Here is a 25,532-nt window from a genome sequence, read left to right as displayed (position 1 = left end):
ATATATGAGGTTAGGGCTTCATGGTGACAGTCACTATTGAGGTCCAGTATCTATATATATATATGGGGTTAGGGCTTCATGGTGACAGTCACTATTGAGGTCCAGTATCTATATATATATATGAGGTTAGGGCTTCATGGCGACAGTCACTATTGAGGTCCAGTATCTATATATATATGAGGTTAGGGCTTCATGGCGACAGTCACTATTGAGGTCCAGTATCTATATATATATATGAGGTTAGGGCTTCATGGCGACAGTCACTATTGAGGTCCAGTATCTATATATATATATAAGGTTAGGGCTTCATGGTGACAGTCACTATTGAGGTCCAGTATCTATATATATATATGAGGTTAGGGCTTCATGGTGACAGTCACTATTGAGGTCCAGTATCTATATATATATATGAGGTTAGGGCTTCATGGCGACAGTCACTATTGAGGTCCAGTATCTATATATATATATGGGGTTAGGGCTTCATGGTGACAGTCACTATTGAGGTCCAGTATCTATATATATATGAGGTTAGGGCTTCATGGTGACAGTCACTATTGAGGTCCAGTATCTATATATATATATATGAGGTTAGGGCTTCATGGTGACAGTCACTATTGAGGTCCAGTATCTATATATATATATGAGGTTAGGGCTTCATGGTGACAGTCACTATTGAGGTCCAGTATCTATATATATATATAGGAGGCTAGGGCTTCATGGTGACAGTCACTATTGAGGTCCAGTATCTATATATATATATGAGGTTAGGGCTTCATGGTGACAGTCACTATTGAGGTCCAGTATCTATATATATATATATGAGGTTAGGGCTTCATGGCGACAGTCACTATTGAGGTCCAGTATCTATATATATATATATGAGGTTAGGGCTTCATTGTGACAGTCAATGTGGGAGAAATGTCGCCCCTAGAACACAATATTTTGCAACGCTGTTGCAATTTTTCTACATTGACATCAATGGTTAAAATTGTGAAATTAAAAACTGAATGAGCAGCACGTCTCACGGAGCACAATGTGTACAGTGTTCAGGTGCCGGGTTCTCACCCGACTGAGGAGCAGAACCGAAAAACCAGAAGCACCGATTCCGTTGCATGGACACAACCGGTGGCCGCTGGAACCCATTGACTTTATTGGGTACCGTCAAGGTGTCCGTGGTTTTACTGGAAACAATGGTGCATCATGTTGCGCTATTTTTTCCGGTATTCCCGGTCGGATCTCTGACGGAGGCTCCTGCGCTGTTATGAACGCCGTCTAAGAAGTGGAACCGCATTATTTGTTCTTCCTCCATAAACCGCCTCTCCGTCAATAATGGCGGACAGTTCTTTAAATCGGTGGGGGTTCCACAAGTCTGACATTTGTATCTCTATAATGGAAAGAGAAGGCTATCACCAGTCCGGGGTCGCTCACATGTGTCTCTTAGACAACAATTGGGACTGTCCACGTGCGGCCATCTCTTTATGACATATACTATGACTGGGCCAGAAATGGCGGGAATAGAACAATATCGCCTGTCACTAGAGGCAATCCCTTTTAGATTGCAGTCATGGCGGCGATCAGCTGATTTAGCTAGAGGGTAGTATAAGATGGTGGCCAATATGTTGAATAAAAGGAACGTCTCGAAACCGCCAGAAAGAGAGCGTCTCTCCGGCCTGGCTTATGGCGGCTATATGTCCTGATAGGGGTTATGGAGAGCGGTTGTCTTCATGGGACGTCCCCTTTAATGCGCAGGGCGCAGCACGGTGGCTGTAAGGGTCTCGTCGTCTACATACTAGAGCCGTAGACATGTCATGACCCGCTGTATGGCGGTTCCTCTGACAGCGATGCTTCCTTATACCGCTGTATTACCGCGTCCGCTGAGACATGCCACCATTATAACTCGTTGGATTTATGTGGAGTCTGACAGAAAAAACGTGCGCCAACGTAAGAAATATTGGGTATGTATTTGCGCCTAAGCCCTTAGGATCTCTTTTTGAAGGCTGCCTCATACAAGATGCTTCCACGGCGTTTAATGCGCCATATTGAAATATCGTAATGGAAAGTTACAGGAACCCACGACATCACATTACTACCTGCATGTCGTGTGTCCGCTAATTATTATTTTATTTAGGGTATTTTTTTATTCACATTACAGTCCCCTCCGCCGTGTTACGCCAAACGTGGTTCAAGTGTGGCGTGTAAGTTTGCGCTGCGTACATTGCTGGAGCTATAAGGCTATGTTCACACTGAGTTTTTTGACGCAGAAACCGCGCCGCAAAACTCGTCAAAAATGGCCCGAAAATGCCTCCCACTGATTTCAATGGGAGGCGGAGGCGTCTTTTTCCCGCGAGCGGTAAAACCACCTCGCGAGAAACAGAAGGGACATGCCTTATCTTCGGGCGTTTCCGCCTCTGACCTCCCATTGACTTCAATGGGAGGCAGAGAAAGCGTATTTCGCAGTGTTTCATGCCCGCGGCGCTCGATGGCCGCGGGCGAAAATCGGTGTGCAGGGAGAGGAAAATCTGCCTCAAACTTCCAAACAGAATTTTGAGGCAGAATTTCCGCCTACAAAAAATTCCGTGTGAACACAGCCTTATTAGGGTATGTTCACACGTAGTGTTTTCAGGCGTATTTCGGGCCGTTTACGCCTCGAAAAACGCCTGAAAAAACGGAAGCTGAACGCCTACAAACATCTGCCCATTGAAATCAATGGGAAAAACAGCATTTAGTTCACACGGGGCGTCTTTTTATGCCTCTGTTTAAAAAACGGAGCATAAAAAGACGCTCCGTAAAAAAAAGTAGCAGGTCCCTTCTTGAGGCGTTTTTTGGAGCCGATTTTCCATTGAACACTGTGAAAAACGCCTGAAAAGAAGCTCCAAATTTAATTTTCAGCTTCAAAAACGCCTGAAAATCAGAGGCTATTTTATCTGAAATCAGGTCCGTATTTTTAGACGATTTTTGTTAAGCGTGTGAACATACCCTAAGGCTATGTTCACACTGAGTTCTTTGACGTGGAAACCGCGCCGCAAAACTCATCAAAAACGGCCCTAAAATGCCTCTCATGGATTTCAATGGGAGGCGGAGTCATTTTTTTTCCCACGAGCGGTAAAACCGTCTCACGGGAGAAAGAAGGGACATGCCCTATCTTCGCGCGTCTACGCCTCTGACCTCCCATTGACATTAATGGGAGGCAGAGAAAGCGTATTTCGCTGTGTTTTATGCCAGCGGCGCTCAATGGCCACAGGCGAAAAACGGCGCGAAAGTCGTCGTGTAGAGAGGAAAATCTGCCTCAAACTTCCTGCAAAAAACTTGTGTGAACATGGCCTAAGGGTATGTGCACACAACCTATTTTCAGGCGTTTTACTCCTCGAATTACGCCTGAAAAAACGGCTCCATTATTTTACGCGTCGCTGTCAAAAGACGTTGCGTAACATTACGCCCGCGTCAAAGAAGTGAAGGACACTTCTTGGGATGTTTTTGGCCATAAAAAACGCAGCGAAAACGCGAGTTGCTCAAAAAAATTCTGAAAATCAGACGTTTTTGACTCTGCGTGTGAACATACCCTCACACGGTGGAGCCCCGGCCTAATATTATATTATGACTACTCATCGCCCCTTTAATGTAATCTGGTCTTTATTCTGGTCACAGGGATGATTTTTCCTGTCAGACAAGTCACACAGGAAGACGCCACAACCGGCAGCAAATGCGCGCCCAAACAGCTGGAAGTGATGAGCATGCGCACAAGCCAGGACAGGGGCTCGGGGACGCGTCTGCTGACAGGGGCTCGGGGACGCGTCTGCTGACAGGGGCTCGGGGACGCGTCTGCTGACCGGTCCACGCCGACGCGCGCGCCCATCGCTGTCTGCGTGTTGACGTCACATGAAGGAGGAAGTGAAGCGTTCTTCCATAATGGCGGAGGTGAGAGAGAAGCCGTGGCTCGGGATGTGACAGTGAGTGCTGCTGCCGGCTCTGTACCTGCTTCTCCCGGCTTGGGTGTGTATGAGGGGCGGTGCAGGGTTTACTGTTTTGGATGAAGCGGGTGTTCTGCTCCCACACGCCCATAGGCCGGTGCTGGGTGTATTATGTCTCCTGTCAGGGGGTGGAGAGTAACAGGGTGCCGGGCAGGGGGCAGCACCTCTGCTCCGGACTCAACACCTGCCCGGGAATGAATACATGATACCGGCGTGTGGAGCTGCGGCGTCCCCGGATACCCGAGGTCTGAGCCCGCGAGAGCCTGACAGGGGGACGGGGAGCCCGCCGTGTTATACCGGGTATATTTGTGTCATTCTGTATTATTATACCCTATAGACTCAGCACTGGTATATAATGGATAGATGGATGATTATACTGCTGTACTGTACATTATATCCTATAGACTCAGCACTGGTATATAATAATTATATATAATGGATAGATGGATTATACTGCTGTACTGTACATTATATCCTATAGACTCAGCACTGGTATATAATAACTATATATAATGGATAGATGGATGATTATACTGCTGTACTGTACATTATACCCTATAGACTCAGCACTGGTATATAATAATGATATATAATGGATAGATGGATTATACTGCTGTACTGTGCATTATATCCTATAGACTCAGCACTGGTATATAATAATGATATATAATGGATATATGGATAATTATACTGCTGTACTGTACATTATATCCTATAGACTCAGCACTGGTATATAATAATGATATATAATGGATAGATGGATTATACTGCTGTACTGTACATTATATCCTATAGACTCAGCACTGGTATATAATAATGATATATAATGGATAGATGGAGGATTATACTGCTGTACTGTACATTATACCCTATAGACTCAGCACTGGTGTATAATAATGATATATAATGGATATATGGATTATACTGCTGTACTGTACATTATACCCTATAGACTCAGCACTGGTATATAATAATGATATATAATGGATAGATGGATGATTATACTACTGTACATTATATCCTATAGACTCAGCACTGGTATATAATAATGATATATAATGGATATATGGATTATACTGCTGTACTGTACATTATACCCTATAGACTCAGCACTGGTATATAATAATGATATATAATGGATAGATGGAGGATTATACTGCTGTACTGTACATTATACCCTATAGACTCAGCACTGGTGTATAATAATGATATATAATGGATATATGGATTATACTGCTGTACTGTACATTATACCCTATAGACTCAGCACTGGTATATAATAATGATATATAATGGATATATGGATGATTATACTGCTGTACTGTACATTATACCCTATAGACTCAGCACTGGTATATAATAATGATATATAATGGATATATGGATTATACTGCTGTACTGTACATTATACCCTATAGACTCAGCACTGGTATATAATAATGAAATATAATGAATATATGGATGATTATACTGCTGTACTGCACATTATATCCTATAGACTCAGCACTGGTATATAATAATGATATATAATGGATAGATGGATGATTATACTGCTGTACTGCACATTATATCCTATAGACTCAGCACTGGTATATAATAATGATATATAATGGATAGATGGATTATACTGCTGTACTGTGCATTATATCCTATAGACTCAGCACTGGTATATAATAATGATATATAATGGATATATGGATAATTATACTGCTGTACTGTACATTATATCCTATAGACTCAGCACTGGTATATAATAATGATATATAATGGATATATGGATTATACTGCTGTACTGTACATTATACCCTATAGACTCAGCACTGGTATATAATAATGATATATAATGGATATATGGATGATTATACTGCTGTACTGCACATTATATCCTATAGACTCAGCACTGGTATATAATAATGATATATAATGGATAGATGGATGATTATACTGCTGTACTGTACATTATACCCTATAGACTCAGCACTGGTATATAATAATGATATATAATGGATATATGGATGATTATACTGCTGTACTGTACATTATATCCTATAGACTCAGCACTGGTATATAATAATGATATATAATGGATATATGGAGGATTATACTGCTGTATTGCACATTATATCCTATAGACTCAGCACTGGTGTATAATAATGATATATAATGGATAGATGGATAATTATACTGCTGTACTGTACATTATATCCTATAGACTCAGCACTGGTATATAATAATGGATATATGGATGATTATACTGTACATTATACCCTATAGACTCAGCACTGATATATAATGGATGATTATACTGTTGTATTGTACATTATACCCTATATACTCAGCACTGGTATATAATAATGATATATAATGGATAGATGGATAATTATACTGCTGTACTGTACATTATACCCTATATACTCAGCACTGGTATATAATAATGATATATAATGGATAGATGGATGATTATACTGCTGTACTGTACATTATACCCTATAGACTCCGCACGGTATATAATAATGATATATAATGGATAGATGGATAATTATACTGCTGTACTGTACATTATACCCTATAGACTCAGCACTGGTATATAATAATGATATATAATGGATAGATGGATGATTATACTGCTGTACTGTACATTATACCCTATAGACTCCGCACCGGTATATAATAATGATATATAATGGATAGATGGATAATTATACTGCTGTACTGCACATTATACCCTATAGACTCAGCACTGGTATATAATGGATGATATATAATGGATAGATGGATAATTATACTGCTGTACTGTACATTATATCCTATAGACTCAGCACTGGTATGTAATAATGATATATAATGGATAGATGGATGATTATACTGTTGTATTGTACATTATACCCTATATTCTCCGCACTGGTATATAATAATGATAAATAATGGATAGATGGATAATTATACTGCTGTACTGTACATTATATCCTATAGACTCTGCACTGGTGTATAATAATGATATATAATGGATAGATGGATGATTATACTACTGTACTGTACATTATATCCTATAGACTCAGCACTGGTATATAATAATGGATAGATGGATGATTATACTGCTGTACTGCACATTATACCCTATAGACTCAGCACTGGTATATAATAATGATATATAATGGATAGATGGATGATTATACTACTGTACTGTACATTATATCCTATAGACTCAGCACTGGTATATAATAATGGATATATGGATGATTATACTGTACATTATACCCTATAGACTCAGCACTGATATATAATGGATGATTATACTGTTGTATTGTACATTATACCCTATATACTCAGCACTGGTATATAATAATGATATATAATGGATAGATGGATAATTATACTGCTGTACTGTACATTATACCCTATATACTCAGCCCTGGTATATAATGATATATAATGGATAGATGGATGATTATACTGCTGTACTGTACATTATATCCTATAGATTCAGCAGTGGTATATAATGGATATATGGATGATTATACCCCTGTACTGTACATTATACCCTATAGACTCCGCACTGATATATAATGTTATATAATGGATAGATGGATGATTATACTGCTGTACTGTACATTATATCCTATAGACTCCGCAGTGGTATATAATAATGGATATATGGATGATTATACCCCTGTACTGTACATTATACCCTATAGACTCCGCACTGATATATAATAATGATATATAATGGATAGATGGATGATTATACTACTGTACTGTACATTATACCCTGTAGACTCAGCACTGGTATATAATAATGGATATATGGATGATTATACTGTACATTATACCCTATAGACTCAGCACTGATATATAATGGATGATTATACTGTTGTATTGTACATTATACACTATATACTCAGCACTGGTATATAAATGATATATAATGGATAGATGGATGATTATACTGCTGTACTGTACATTATATCCTATAGACTCGGCACTGGTATATAATAATGGATATATGGATGATTATACTGCTGTACATTATACCCTATAGACTCCACACTAGTATATAATAATGATATATAATGGATAGATGGATGATTATACTGTTGTATTGTACATTATACCCTATAGACTCAGCACTGGTATATAATAATGATATATAATGGATAGATGGATGATTATACTGCTGTACTGTACATTATATCCTGTAGACTCAGCACTGGTATATAATAATGGATATATGGATGATTATACTGCACATTATACCCTATAGACTCAGCACTGGTATATAATAATGATATATAATGGATAGATGGATGATTATACTACTGTACTGTACATTATTCCCTGTAGACTCAGCACTGGTATATAATAATGATATATAATGGATAGATGGATCATTATACTGCTGTACTGTACATTATATCCTATAGATTCAGCACTGGTATATAATGATATATAATGGATATATGGATGATTATACTACTGTACATTATATCCTATAGATTCAGCAGTGGTATATAATAATGGATAGATGTATTATTATACTGCTGTACTGCACATTATATCCTATAGATTCAGCACTGGTGTATAATAATGATATATAATGGATAGATGGATGATTATACTACTGTACATTATACCCTATAGACTCAGCACTGGTGTATATAATGGAAATATGGATGATTATACTGTTGTATTGTACATTATACCCTATAGATTCAGCACTGATATATAATAATGGATAGATGGAGGATTATACTGCTGTACTGTACATTATAACCTATAGATTCAGCACTGGTATATAATGGATGATTATACTGCCGTACTGTAAATTATGCCCTATAGACTCCGCACTGGTATATAATAACTATATATAATGGATAGATGGATGATTATACTGCCGTACTGTCAATTATACCCTATAGACTCAGCACTGGTATATAATAATATATAATGGAAATATGGAGGATTATACTGCTGTACTGCACATTATATCCTATAGAGTTGGCACTGGTATATAATAATGGATAGATGGATGATTATGCTGCTATACTGTACATTATACCCTATAGACTCAGCACTGGTATAAAATAATGATATATAATGGATGATTATATTGCCGTACTGTAAATTATACCCTATAGACTCAGCACTGGTATATAATGGATAGATGGATTATTATACTACTGTACATTATATCCTATAGACTCAGCAGTGGTGTATAATAATGATATATAATGGATAGATGTATTATTATACTGCTGTACTGCTCATTATATCCTATAGACTCAGCACTGGTATATAATAATTATATATAATGGATATAAGGAGGATTATACTGCACATTATATCCTATAGAGTTGTCACTGGTATAAAATAATGGATAGATGGATGATTATACTGTTGTACTGTGCATTATACCCTATAGACTCAGCACTGGTATATAAGTAATGATATATAATGGATAGATGTATTATTATACTTCTGTACTGCACATTATATCCTATAGACTCAGCACTGGTATATAATAATGATATATAATGGATGATTATATTGCCGTACTGTAAATTATACCCTATAGACTCAGCACTGGTATATAATGGATATATGGATTATACTGCTGTACTGTACATTATACCCTATAGACTCCGCACTGGTATATAATAATGGATAGATGGATGATTATACTACTGTACTGTACATTATATCCTATAGACTCAGCACTGGTATATAATAATGATATATAATGGATATATGGAGGATTATACTGCTGTACTGCACATTATATCCTATAGACTCAGCACTGGTATATAATAATTATATATAATGGAAATATGGAGGATTGTACTGCACATTATACCCTATAGAGTTGGCACTGGTGTATAATAATGGATAGATGGATGATTATACTGCTGTACTGCACATTATACCCTATAGACTCAGCACTGGTATATAATAATGATATATAATGGATATATGGATGATTATACTACTGTACATTATATCCTATAGACTCAGCACTGGTATATAATAATGATGTATAATGAATATATGGATGATTATACTGCTGTACTGCACATTATATCCTATAGACTCAGCACTGGTATATAATAATGATATATAATGGATAGATGGATGATTATACTGCTGTACTGTACATTATATCCTATAGACTCGGCACTGGTATATAATAATGATATATAATGGATAGATGGATGATTATACTGCACATTATATCCTATAGACTCAGCACTGGTATATAATAATGATATATAATGGATATATGGATGAAAAATAATGCTGTACTTAACATTATGCCCTATAGACTCAGCACTGGTATATAATAATGGATATATGGATGTTTATACTTCTGCACTGAACTTTTATATCCTATAGACTCCACACTGGTAGATAATGGATATACGGATGATTAAACCCCTGTACTGTACATTATTCCAGGTAGACTCAGCACTGGTATATAATATGTAATGGATATATGGATGATTATACTACTGTACATTATATCCTATAGACTCAGCACTGGTATATAATAATGATATATAATGGATATATGGATGATTATACCTCTGTACTGTACATTATATCCTATAGACTCCGCACTAGTGTATGATATATAATAGATGGATGATTATACTGCTGTACTGTACATTATACCCTATAGACTCCGCACTAGTATATAATAATGAAATATAATGGATGATTATAGTACTGTACATTATATCCTATAGACTCAGCACTGGTGTATAATAATGATATATAATGGATAGATGGATGATTATACTGCTGTACTGTGCATTATACCCTATAGACTAAGCACTGGTATATAATAATGGATAGATGGATGATTATACTGCTGTAATGTACATTATATCCTATAGACTCAGCACTGGTATATAATAATGATATATAATGGATATAAGGAGGATTATACTGCTGTACTGCACATTATACCCTATAGAGTTGGCACTGGTGTATAATAATGGATAGATGGATGATTATACTGCTGTACTGCACATTATACCCTATAGACTCAGCACTGGTATATAATAATGATATATAATGGATGATTATATTGCCGTACTGTAAATTATACCCTATAGACTCAGCACTGGTATATAATGGATATATGGATTATACTGCTGTACTGTACATTATACCCTATAGACTCAGCACTGGTATATAATAATGATATATAATGGATATATGGAGGATTATACTGCTGTACATTATATCCTATAGACTCAGCACTGGTATATAATAATGATATATAATGAATATATGGATGATTATACTGCTGTACTGCACATTATATCCTATAGACTCAGCACTGGTATATAATAATGATATATAATGGATAGATGGATGATTATACTGCTGTACTGTACATTATATCCTATAGACTTGGCACTGGTATATAATAATGATATATAATGGATATATGGATGAAAAATAATGCTGTACTTCACATTATGCCCTATAGACTCAGCACTGGTATATAATAATGGATATATGGATGTTTATACTTCTGCACTGTACTTTTATATCCTATAGACTCCACACTGGTAGATAATAATGGATATACGGATGATTATACCCCTGTACTGTACATTATTCCAGGTAGACTCAGCACTGGTATATAATATGTAATGAATATATGGATGATTATACTACTGTACATTATATCCTATAGACTCAGCACTGGTGTATAATAATGATATATAATGGATATATGGATGATTAGACTGCTGTACTGTACATTATATCCTATAGACTCTGCACTGGTGTATAATAATGGATATATGGATGATTATACTGTTCTGTACATATCCTGTAGACTCAGCACTGGTATATAATAATGATATATAATGGATAGATGGATGATTATACTGCTGTACTCTACATTATATCCTATAGACTCAGCACTGGTATATAATAATGATATATAATGGATATATGGATTATACTGCTGTACTGTACATTATATCCTATAGACTAAGCACTGGTATATAATAATGGATAGATGGATGATTATACTGCTGTAATGTACATTATATCCTATAGACTCAGCACTGGTATATAATAATGATATATAATGGATATAAGGAGGATTATACTGCACATTATATCCTATAGAGTTATCACTGGTATAAAATAATGGATAGATGGATGATTATACTACTGTACTGTACATTATACCCTATAGACCCAGCACTGGTATATAATAATGATATATAATGGATGATTATATTGCCGTACTGTAAATTATACCCTATAGACTCAGCACTGGTATATAATGGATATATGGATTATACTGCTGTACTGTACATTATACCCTATAGACTCAGCACTGGTATATAATAATGGATAGATGGATGATTATACTACTGTACTGTACATTATATCCTATAGACTCAGCACTGGTATATAATAATGATATATAATGGATATATGGAGGATTATACTGCTGTATTGCACATTATATCCTATAGACTAGGCACTGGTATATAATAATGATATATAATGGATAGATGGATAATTATACTGCTGTACTGTACATTATACCCTATAGACTCTGCACTGGTGTATAATAATGGATATATGGATGATTATACTGTACTGTACATTATAAACTATAGACTCAGCACTGGTATATAATGATATATAATAGAAATATGGAGGATTATACTCCTGTACTGTACATTATACCCTATAGACTCAGCACTGGTATATAATAATTATATATAATGGATAGATGGATGATTATACTGCTGTACTGCACATTATACCCTATAGACTCAGCACTGGTATATAATAATGATATATAATGAATATATGGATGATTATACTGCTGTACTGCACATTATATCCTATAGATTCAGCACTGGTATATAATAATGATATATAATGAATATATGGATGATTATACTGCTGTACTTCACATTATGCCCTATAGACTCAGCACTGGTATATAATAATGGATATATGGATGTTTATACTGCTGCACTGTACTTTTATATCCTATAGATTCAGCACTGGTATATAATAATGATATATAATGGATATATGGATGATTATACTGCTGTACTGCACATTATATCCTATAGACTCAGCACTGGTGTATAATAATGATATATAATGGATATATGGAGGATTATACTGCTGTACTGTACATTATATCCTATAGACTCAGCACTGGTGTATAATAATGATATATAATGGATAGATGGATGATTATACTGCTGTACTGTGCATTATACCCTATAGACTAAGCACTGGTATATAATAATGGATAGATGGATGATTATACTGCTGTAATGTACATTATATCCTATAGACTCCGCAGTGGTATATAATAATGGATATATGGATGATTATACTGCACATTATATCCTATAGATTCAGCACTGGTATATAATAATGATAGATGGATGATTATACTGCTGTAATTTACATTATATCCTATAGACTCCGCAGTGGTATATAATAATGGATATATGGATGATTATACCCCTGTACTGTAAATTATACCCTATAGACTAAGCACTGGTATATAATAATGATATATAATGGATATATGGATGATTATACTGCTGTGCTGCACATTATACCCTATAGACTAAGCACTGGTATATAATAATGATATATAATGGATAGATGGATGATTATACTGCTGTGCTGCACATTATATCCTGTAGACTCCGCACTGGTATTTAATAATGGATATATGGATGATTATACTACTGTACATTATATCCTATAGACTCAGCACTGGTATATAATAATGATATATAATGGATAGATGATTATACTGCACATTATATCCTATAGACTCGGCACTGGTATATAATAATGATATATAATGGATAGATGGATGATTATACTGCTGTACTGCACATTATATCCTATAGACTCAGCACTGGTATATAATAATGATATATAATGGATAGATGGATGATTATACTGCTGTACTGTACATTATACCCTATAGACTCAGCACTGGTGTATAATAACTATATATAATGGATGATTATACCCCTGTACTGTACATTATTCCCTATAGACTCTGCACTGGTGTATAATAATGATATATAATGATAGATGTATGATTATACTGCCTACTGCCCTAAAATGCAGATCCATAGGCAGCAATCAGAACGTGATGTAATATTCTATTTTGTCCTGCCCTGTCTCCACCTGCCCTGTCCGTCCCTGCACCGACTGGCCGGGTTATATGAAGACGATTGCACTATTTTCTGATAACTGCTTTTGGGGCAGCATGTTAGGTAAGGGCAGCGTGGTAGTTATGATGTGGGGGCCATGTTCTTCTATGTGTTTCCTTGCTGTATGACCTTATCAGAGGTTTTGCTTTGACAGATGTTTGGAGCAGCAGTTGGGGATTTTCAGGTGGTTTACACCCCCGGCGTGTGATTCAGGAAAGACTATTGTGTTCTGGTTCAGTGGATTCTAGCTTCAGGGTTCGGCTGCTGTACATATAGGGATATAAGGTGCAATCATGTAGAAGTCCCGCGGTTACCTGGACTTCTGTCTGATCTCTATTTCTATTGCTTATATAGCACCAGCATATTCTGCGGCGCTGTACATTAGTTATCACTGAACCCATTGGGACTCCCGATCTAAATTCCCTATCTCTGTTTTTGAGGAAAGGCGAGAATTCAGAGAAAAACCCACACACAAGAATATACTAACTTCACGCAGTTTTTGTCCTAGATTCGAACCCAGGACCTTAGTGCTGCCCACAATGTTTACACGCCAGGATTTATATCTCCCCATGTTCGGGTCCATTTTCTGCTGGTCATTTATGGAATGCTGTTGTGGTTGGAAGTTTTTTTTAATCTTTTTTGTATTACACTATATATAAAAGTTATGTCCACCATTGTAACTACTTTTTTTCTTTTTTGAATCCAATGCATCTAAAATTGCATAACCAATCTCCTGTGCAGGACTGTGTTTCCACAGTTAGACTACAAACAAACCCCGTAGTCTGATCCCCTTTCATCAGAGAGTCTTCTACATTTTTAAGATTAGCAAAAAGTAGTGGACAGATGAAAGGAAGTATGACTACGAATCAGACTACACCGTTTGTTTGTAGTCTGTAACCATGGAGACACCGGTGGATTACGACAGGAAGGTAATTTTAATGAAGTACATCTCCAGCGTACAATGTTTTCTGTTTACTGGGGATGTTTTATTTTAGGGGAAATGCTGTTTGAGCGGATCATGTTTGCCTGTATAAGGCCAGGAATAGACTATGACTTCAGTTATGTAATTTAGATATGTCACATGATGCGGCTGTTGTGTTTTATTTGGTAGCATTTCCCCTGTTTGACTCTAGATCCAATAGATGAGTGGGAAATGTTGCTGGATTTCAATGGTTCCCATTGCAATGCAACTGTTGGGAGATGTCAGATATGCAGCAAACTGCAAGTTTTGATCATCTCTGGAGTCGCACAACATGGTCCGTCCTCTGGATGTGCCTGCAGTCGTCTTCTTCTATTCTGGGCATAAAGCTTGTTATGATGGACGTTATTGATGCTGATAATCTCTGTGTTGTAGATTCCTGACTATCAGCGGAATGACTGATCATCACCTCACGAATCCCGACGCCACAGAAAAGCCATGGATGGGATGAGGTAACTACAGACCTGCGACCAGAGCCACATTTCAATGGATACAAAGTACAAGGAAGATCTCTTTAGAAAATATGTACAGTTCCACGAATCCAAACTGGAAGCTTCTGATACTAAACAGCGAGCCATCAGCGATGAGTATCTCCGCACCGCCGCATCGGCCTTACTCAGCTTGCCGAAAATTGATCCCATTTATAGATTCCGGCTGATCAGGTTTTACGAAGTCTGTGAGAACTCCCTGAAAGCCCTGCGGACATCCAATCTGCGCTCCCTACACAATGCGGCAGCTATGCTGGAGACTATTGGCATTAACCTCTTCCTTTACCCTTGGAAGAAAGAGTACAAAAATATTAAGGTAAGAACTGGGCAGAGAGGACACCACAAGGGTAAGCAAATTAATCAAATCACTACCACACAGGAGAGCGGACAGATCCTCTATACTACACCACACAGGAGAGCTGACAGATCATCTATACTACACCACACAGGAGAACTGACAGATGCTCTATACTACACCACACAGGAGAGCTGACAGATCCTCTATACTACACCACACAGGAGAGCTGACAGATCCTCTATACTACACCACACAGGAGAGCTGACAGATCCTCTATACTACACCACACAGGAGAGCTGACAGATGCTCTATACTACACCACACAGGAGAGCGGACAGATCCTCTATACTACACCACACAGGAGAGCTGACAGATGCTCTATACTACACCACACAGGAGAGCTGACAGATGCTCTATACTACACCACACAGGAGAGCCGACAGATCCTCTATACTACACCACACAGGAGAGCCGACAGATCCTCTATACTACACCACACAGGAGAGCTGACAGAGCCTCTATACTACACCACACAGGAGAGCGGACAGATCCTCTATACTACACCACACAGGAGAGCTGACAGATCCTCTATACTACACCACACAGGAGAGCTGACAGATCCTCTATACTACACCACACAGGAGAACTGACAGCTCCTCTACACTACACCACACAGGAGAGCTGACAGATCCTCTATACTACACCACACAGGAGAGCTGACAGATCCTCTATACTACACCACACAGGAGAGCTGACAGAGCCTCTATACTACACCACACAGGAGAGCTGACAGAGCCTCTATACTACACCACACAGGAGAGCTGACAGAGCCTCTATACTACACCACACAGGAGAACTGACAGCTCCTCTATACTACACGGGAGAGCCGACAGCTCCTCTATACTACACGGGAGAGCCGACAGCTCCTCTATACTACACGGGAGAGCCGACAGCTCCTCTATACTACACGGGAGAGCCGACAGCTCCTCTATACTACACGGGAGAGCCGACAGCTCCTCTATACTACACGGGAGAGCCGACAGCTCCTCTATACTACACGGGAGAGCCGACAGCTCCTCTATACTACACGGGAGAGCCGACATCTCCTCTATACTACACGGGAGAGCCGACATCTCCTCTATACTACACCACACGGGAGAACCGACGGCTCCTCTATACTACACCACACGGGAGAGCCGACGGCTCCTCTATACTACACCACACGGGAGAGCCGACGGCTCCTCTATACTACACCACACGGGAGAGCCGACGGCTCCTCTATACTACACCACACGGGAGAGCCGACGGCTCCTCTATACTACACCACACGGGAGAGCCGACGGCTCCTCTATACTACACCACAAAGGAGAGCCGACTGCTCCTCTATACTACACCACACGGGAGAGCCGACTGCTCCTCTATACTACACCACACGGGAGAGCCGACTGCTCCTCTATACTACACCACACGGGAGAGCCGACTGCTCCTCTATACTACACCACACGGGAGAGCCGACTGCTCCTCTATACTACACCACACGGGAGAGCCGACTGCTCCTCTATACTACACCACACGGGAGAGCCGACTGCTCCTCTATACTACACCACACGGGAGAGCCGACTGCTCCTCTATACTACACCACACGGGAGAGCCGACTGCTCCTCTATACTACACCACACGGGAGAGCCGACTGCTCCTCTATACTACACCACACGGGAGAGCCGACTGCTCCTCTATACTACACCACACGGGAGAGCCGACTGCTCCTCTATACTACACCACACGGGAGAGCCGACTGCTCCTCTATACTACACCACACGGGAGAGCCGACGGCTCCTCTATACTACACCACACGGGAGAGCCGACGGCTCCTCTATACTACACCACACGGGAGAGCCGACGGCTCCTCTATACTACACCACACGGGAGAGCCGACGGCTCCTCTATACTACACCACACGGGAGAGCCGACGGCTCCTCTATACTACACCACACGGGAGAGCCGACGGCTCCTCTATACTACACCACACGGGAGAGCCGACGGCTCCTCTATACTACACCACACGGGAGAGCCGACGGCTCCTCTATACTACACCACACGGGAGAGCCGACGGCTCCTCTATACTACACCACACGGGAGAGCCGACGGCTCCTCTATACTACACCACACGGGAGAGCCGACGGCTCCTCTATACTACACCACACGGGAGAGCCGACGGCTCCTCTATACTACACCACACGGGAGAGCCGACGGCTCCTCTATACTACACCACACGGGAGAGCCGACGGCTCCTCTATACTACACCACACGGGAGAGCCGACGGCTCCTCTATACTACACCACACGGGAGAGCCGACGGCTCCTCTATACTACACCACACGGGAGAGCCGACGGCTCCTCTATACTACACCACACGGGAGAGCCGACGGCTCCTCTATACTACACCACACGGGAGAGCCGACGGCTCCTCTATACTACACCACACGGGAGAGCCGACGGCTCCTCTATACTACACCACACGGGAGAGCCGACGGCTCCTCTATACTACACCACACGGGAGAGCCGACGGCTCCTCTATACTACACCACACGGGAGAGCCGACGGCTCCTCTATACTACACCACACGGGAGAGCCGACGGCTCCTCTATACTACACCACACGGGAGAGCCGACGGCTCCTCTATACTACACCACACGGGAGAGCCGACGGCTCCTCTATACTACACCACACGGGAGAGCCGACGGCTCCTCTATACTACACCACACGGGAGAGCCGACGGCTCCTCTATACTACACCACACGGGAGAGCCGACGGCTCCTCTATACTACACCACACGGGAGAGCCGACGGCTCCTCTATACTACACCACACGGGAGAGCCGACGGCTCCTCTATACTACACCACACGGGAGAGCCGACGGCTCCTCTATACTACACCACACGGGAGAGCCGACGGCTCCTCTATACTACACCACACGGGAGAGCCGACGGCTCCTCTATACTACACCACACGGGAGAGCCGACGGCTCCTCTATACTACACCACACGGGAGAGCCGACGGCTCCTCTATACTACACCACACGGGAGAGCCGACGGCTCCTCTATACTACACCACACGGGAGAGCCGACGGCTCCTCTATACTACACCACACGGGAGAGCCGACGGCTCCTCTATACTACACCACACGGGAGAGCCGACGGCTCCTCTATACTACACCACACGGGAGAGCCGACGGCTCCTCTATACTACACCACACGGGAGAGCCGACGGCTCCTCTATACTACACCACACGGGAGAGCCGACGGCTCCTCTATACTACACCACACGGGAGAGCCGACGGCTCCTCTATACTACACCACACGGGAGAGCCGACGGCTCCTCTATACTACACCACACGGGAGAGCCGACGGCTCCTCTATACTACACCACACGGGAGAGCCGACAGATCATCTATAGGCTTATAAAATTATAGCAATACCAAATTTGTATAGTTTTTTTTTTTTTAATCTACTTTTTCACAGTAACTTTTTTTTTTTTTGTGGTGCTAATACAATGGGATACGTCACAGCCTTCCGTCATTTAGGAAAATCCTCAACGTTTTCCTCTGATGTAATGTGAACAGAGCCTTATATCATTATTCTGTCCAGCACTAACGCTTGTCTTTTGTCTCCTTACCAGACATACACTGGGCCATTTGTATATTATGTCAGAGCTGCTTTAATAGATGACGACATCCGGCACATATTGAACCATATGGGTTATTTACAAGAACAAGGGACTGTCTACAGACTGAAAGACCATGTGGACACCACACAAGTCAAGAGAGTGTCTTTTGAACTTTTTCTAGCACGAGTTGAATGTGAACTTCTCCTGGAAATCTACCTGCAGGTAAAGGATAAAGGTTACTTAGAAGTGGATGTGGTAAACGAGCGTAAGAACAGCAACGAAGACGTCAGGGGCTGCACGGACGAAATGAAGAGACGCGTGGAATGCAAGGAAACCCTGAACATATCCATGTCGAGGATGGTGCTTCAGAAATCTGCCAGCGAGAGGGCTCCATCCAAGGATTACTTCAAGCAGAAAGTAACAAAACCGTCCAAGTCCGTAGACACCTACGAGAGCTACTGGGACAGCAAGAACAAACCGCCGCCGCCGCTGCTTCCCGTCTCTCTGAGCCTGCGCAAGGAGCCCATCCTGGTAGACGCGGAAGATGACCTCAAAGACGAAATCATACGTCCCCCACACTCCCTGCAGTCCATGTCCAGCTCTCTGCACGGCTGCTCTGACGAGTTTTTGAATCTTTCCTCTAACCCCAATGGGCTTTTACGAGCCAGCGCTACATACGGCTACTTCCCCAATGAAGATGATGTAGACTTGTACACGGACATGGATTCTAGATTACTAAATGTCAAGAGGCAGGAGCTGGTCAAGCCCGATTCTTGGCAGTTTGATAACAAGATGACCCCATCTTATCACAAGCGTTCGCACGTAGCCAAAGAGACCGTATTCATGAAGTGCCAAAACTGCGGCGTATCCTCCGGCAGCTCCGTATGCCATAAGTGTGACAGTATGCTCATCTACAGACCTGACGGCTCTCTGCTCAAACAGAACAACCTGTCAATCAAAACTACCGTACAGAACGACAGCTACTCCTCTGGCTCAGCGCTGCGAGAGAAGTCTTCATACGGGACACCGTCCCAGGACCGCGCTTCTCAGCAGACCGCTAAAATGAAACCTTCCACCGCGCTGCGCTGCGGCTTCTGCAACCGAGCCGGAGCGTCCAACACCTGTGCAGTGTGCTCCAAAGTTTCGTGCGATGCCTGCATTGTTGCTTACTCCCATGAATATTGCTGTCGAAAAAGCGATTTCCACAGGTTTGCACCAAACAATCAGCTAAACTATAAATCCTCTCAACTGTCCCACCTGGTGTACAGATAAACGTGCACATTTTTATTTTTATTCATCCCCCCCCCCCCCCCTTTCTTTTGAATAAAGGGCTAAAGGACAGGACCTCTGAACTGGTATATCCCACTGACCGCTAGAACAAACACCACAAGGAAGGGTTGATGGCGGAGATTCAATCAGTGTTTTGTGGTTACACACAGACGTTGCTGCTATACCATGGTGCAATAAATCCTTAGGCTTGCTGATGAAATTAAAATCCTTAAAAGCAGGAGATGAAATCTGTTCAGAAAGAGCGATCTCTGTATATACAAAAAGCCATTGTATGGTCTGGATTCTGAGAATAGAAGTTTGTTGGTTGAACCATCAAAACAAAAAGCTCTTAGCCCTCCCCCGCGCAGCTCCAAATGCCAATGTCTAGAGCAAGCGAGTAATTCCGAGGATTCGTCCGGTTAGAACGTCGCGTGAAACGATGCTTTATTCTAACCGGTACAAATTGGCTTTCATTTTGCAAATTTGTATTTGAAAGTCTGACAAATCGTCTCCACCCGCAATGCAAATTTCTTACTTTTTTTTTTTGGGGGGGTTCCCAGAAATTTTTTAGAACTGTACAAACCAAATTCTAAATTTGTTAAATTTCTTGATCCAGTTCTTTTACTCAGTAGTTCATGTCTGGTTTGCATGCAGTGACCCTGCCAGATTCAGTGCGTGGCTGTTTGTCCTGAGAAGGTGGTGCCCTGTTCTCTGATCTATGGCAGTGTTACTGTGTATACTGTAGGTAAGTGGGGTTAGAAGTATATATTTTATTTTTCCAGTAAATGCAGGACGTTTGTTACATCGCAGAAAAGGACGGTGTGTGAATTTCAAGATTCCTCTATAAAATGGTTATTTATGTCGTGTTCGGACTTTTGTTTCAGAGAAATTTATCAACGTATTGAAAATCCTAAATAAAATCGGATTAAGATTTCTTTGCCGATGCATTAAGCTGCTCCTCTGTGCTAGTGCTTTGTGTTAAGTTGCAATTTCTTTCTTACATTTTTTTTTAGTGTATAGTTAGACCTTCAAGTGAATGTCCGGCCTTGGACCAATCAGATTCCAAATTCTGTGCTGATTAGTTTCTTAATGTCCGAGCCTTCTTTTTCTAATATAGAGCTCCAGATCCCCTACATAGTTACATGATAAAATCATAAGAACCATACCAAAAGAATAGAGCTCATAGTCAGAGTATATAAGAATATAACAACTTTATTACAAAAAATGACATACATTTAAAAACATCTAGATATAAGACTCTAGTACTAACACTGTGGTTATATAGCACTCAACACGGAAAGTACTGAATAAAGAGTATAGAAGGTAGGATACAGACTATATTTGCTACCCACATAGATTAAATACACTTTCTTAGCCCCAATGGGTTTCAATATGATGCACCCTAGTGTCCTCTAAAATCCCATGTGCATAAAAGCTAGTAAGGATAGGGGGAGACAGATGGGGAGCAATCAATGTCTATAGTAGGCAGTCAAAAATGCAGTCTTGCACATTCTGAAAAACAGGATATTACAGGTCTGTGTTGAGTCCACCACAGAGACCCCATATCTGCTTGCAGCCACCACTAGAGGGCGCTCACTGCATACTGTTTATCTATTGAACTCTAAACTACATCTTTATACAGTGAGCTCCCTCTAGTGGTGGCTGCAGGCAGATATGATTTTATTATGTAGCTGTTTATGCAGGGGATTTGGAGCTTTGTATCAGAGAAACTGAGCTCCAACTGCTATAAAGATATATTTAGAAACTAATTGGCATGGAATTTTGGACCAAAAAATAACATGATTCACTTTAAAGCTTAACGAATTCAATATTTTTCCTCCATACGCTTTCCTATTTATCTGGATATACTATAAAAGTGAGATTGGGGGGGGGGGGGTCTGACTACTGGGATCCCGCACATATCTCAAGAATGCAGGTTTCCTGTTTCCTGGGGAGAGGTGGCCTTACCTGCTCATTAAGTGAATGGGAGATTTCCGATATGTCCTGTCTAATACAGAGTGAACATGCATGAGGCCACCTCTGCTTAGGTCCCATAGTATTGGCATCAATGTGTCTCCCAGGAGTTGGACCCCTCTGCTTACACCTTTTTATGGCATGTCTAATAAATAATCTGTAGGGAGTGTGTTTTGAAAATTTCCCTTAATTTCAAGGCAGATGACGACCTCTCTGGGGGTTTATGAACTGGGACCCCCACTGATTACTGAGTTATTAGGACTGTTGTCCTCTATAGGTCTCGAACTCTGTGTACACTAAACCCAAAATCTTCTGGCGAGAAAAAAAAAAAAATGCATTTCAGCAGCGTTGCCCTTTAAATTAAAGCTGGGATCTGTCCTCCCTGGGATAGGTTGTGTAACCTAAAATGAATTCCTACTCTGTCTTAATGGCGGAGACTTTCCTACATGCACATAATAATGAGCCTGATATGTCTGCACAATTGTCTGAGGTTACAACATGGCTCCCTGTATGATCAGCCTAAAATCTCAATCTTCAGTTCGTAGATCAGCAGATAAAGTGATCTGTTATATTATTAGGGTTAAGGCTGTAATCCCCTGCCCCACCTGTAGGTGTCAGCATTACAGTCCTGGTACGTGCTGTGTATCCTCACTATATAGACTGTTTATAAAGCTTATAGGGTTGTTTTGGGTATTTTTTTTTTTCCCCCACACAAAATACATTATCGATTTGCACCTTTTCTATCCATCCAAAAATCTAACCAGCATTCAAAGAAAAAACTCATTCGTATTATTTTTTTGTATGTAAAAGTACTTTTAAACTAAATATTTCTTGTAGGAATTATATACTGTATATATGGAATTATAAACTGTATCATGTTTATGGTCTGACAACAGGGGGCACTGTGTATTATCGGAGGAGCTGAACTGTCACTGCTGCAATAATCCCCAACCTGACAACATTCGCGTCTACGGTGCAGAGTGTACGGAGGATTTTTTTCCTTTTTTTTTTTTTTTATAACAAGCAGTTTAAGGTGTCACTTGGATCCCTTGGGGAAAAAAAATAATCATCTCTTCTCATGCTGCGTCTGTGTCGTCCGTCAGTCATGCCGCCTTACACGTTACTGCCAGAGATATACAGGCTGAGCAGCAGCTCCAGACTGTTAGGAGACCCTGCAGACCCCCACTCTGTAGAACAGGTGTAAATGGTACCCCGACCCCTGAGGTGAGCGCACAGTGTATGGTATGGTGGGATTTGGTGGTCAACATGTAAATATCCTAATTTATATATAGAATTTTTAAAGTGGCCGAAGAAAAACCTAAGAAACATAAAATAAAACTGTACTCAAATATCTATAGATACCTGTGTAACTGCTGGGGAGGCTGGAGAGCTCGTCCTTTACCTGAGCCCGTGAGTTAAAAGTCCTCGTCCAGTTAATGACGCTTAATCAATTACAATGCATAGACTGTTTAGCAATATCGCATCATTTTCAAGATCTCTGCTTACTGTCGTTGACTAGAACAATTCTCATTTACATGTAAAGGCTTTCCTTACCTAGTCCTGTTCACACAGCTTATGGATTGTGAGTTTAGACAATACTCTGTGAGCTGAACACAGCAGCCGCCAAGATCTCTATTCAAAGTCCAGCCTGAAACACTGAACTGTTGGATACAGAAAATGAATATCCCAGTCCCCTGACAGCAAGCAGTGATGTTGTACATTACTCATGGAGTGACAAAGTATTCGACAGAAGCCGGACTTTTCATCATACAATAACGTTTTGTTTACAGTAAATCAGCCAGCCCCTCCCCCCACAGAATCACTTCCACTGGACTCGGGCCGTAGATCCACCAGTGACTCATGGCCGGCCTGTACTTTGCATTTGGCGTCTTCTGTATTTGCGCTCCAGTACTGAACTCTTGCAGTGACATTGGGCGTCTCTTTGCAGGTGCGACATTTCAGAGTGTGCACAAGGACTATAAACCAGCAGCGGACGACCTCCCCGTGTGTAAATTTATAATGTGAATACCAAATGATGGCACTTATTGGATAGATGTACATATGTGACGTGTATATAAGGAATGTCATTTATAACCTGTACAGCGCTGATCACGCGTGATGTTACTTCTAGCAGCCGACCCTCCACCTGAAAATCCAGCACCACACAGTGGAGCCCGCGATGCCACGTATCCGCCAGTGATCAGGACGGCGTGCATATCTAGTGCCATACAGAGGACTAGGCGATGACCTGTGTTGAGTTTCCAGTTCTATCCATGCTATTTTTGTGAATATCCGTTGTATGGGTTTGCTGTGATGGCCGTAAATATAAACTCATTTAAGATTGGGCTGTTTTGGGTTTTATTTCACGGAACAATGACTAACCTGCAACAAAAAGTGATTGTCGTGTCGTGGAGCCCGAGCATGAAATACATCACCCATGAAACTTCTTCTGATATCTCTTTGCAATCCGTGGACATCCACACTTGCATTGGATATTCCACTGTTCACACGCACGCACTATGGCAAAGCGCGCTGCTCTTGACCTCTGTGATCACGGCACGTATATTTTAGGACGAAATAAGCATGCTGGATATACACGTCTGCAAGATGGGAGTTTGGGTCACGTGACCGCTATTGATCTGTTAATATATTGAAAACAA

General features: G+C 40.8%; 1 protein-coding gene across 3 annotated transcripts; it reads left to right on the top strand.

The window, feature by feature from the left end:
- Positions 1-3,807: 3,807 nt before the first annotated feature.
- LOC142699468 (spermatogenesis-associated protein 2-like) lies at positions 3,808-25,217 on the top strand. Of its 3 annotated transcripts, none has more exons than XM_075848067.1 (3): positions 3,808-3,915; positions 15,555-15,983; positions 19,642-25,217. In XM_075848067.1, exons 2-3 carry the CDS (start codon positions 15,666-15,668, stop codon positions 20,899-20,901), a joined length of 1,578 nt encoding a protein of 525 aa, XP_075704182.1. In that variant the 5' UTR covers positions 3,808-3,915; positions 15,555-15,665; the 3' UTR covers positions 20,902-25,217. The 3 variants fall into 3 exon arrangements, with proteins under 3 accessions (XP_075704182.1, XP_075704181.1, XP_075704180.1); XM_075848066.1 differs by having other exon boundaries at positions 3,808-3,947; XM_075848065.1 differs by having other exon boundaries at positions 3,808-3,990.
- Positions 25,218-25,532: the final 315 nt, after the last annotated feature.

Source organism: Rhinoderma darwinii, unplaced genomic scaffold (genome assembly GCF_050947455.1).
Source record: "Rhinoderma darwinii isolate aRhiDar2 unplaced genomic scaffold, aRhiDar2.hap1 Scaffold_1588, whole genome shotgun sequence".
Classification (NCBI taxonomy): domain Eukaryota; kingdom Metazoa; phylum Chordata; class Amphibia; order Anura; family Rhinodermatidae; genus Rhinoderma; species Rhinoderma darwinii.
This window is presented reverse-complemented; position numbering and strand designations above follow the sequence as displayed.

Excerpts from the sequence above, each read along its gene's own strand:
- LOC142699468 (XM_075848067.1), top strand. The coding sequence starts at position 15,666 with ATGGATACAAAGTACAAGGAAGATCTCTTTAGAAAATATGTACAGTTC. Across the intron at positions 15,984-19,641 it reads AAGAGTACAAAAATATTAAG|ACATACACTGGGCCATTTGT; the intron begins GTAAGAACTGGG and ends TCTCCTTACCAG.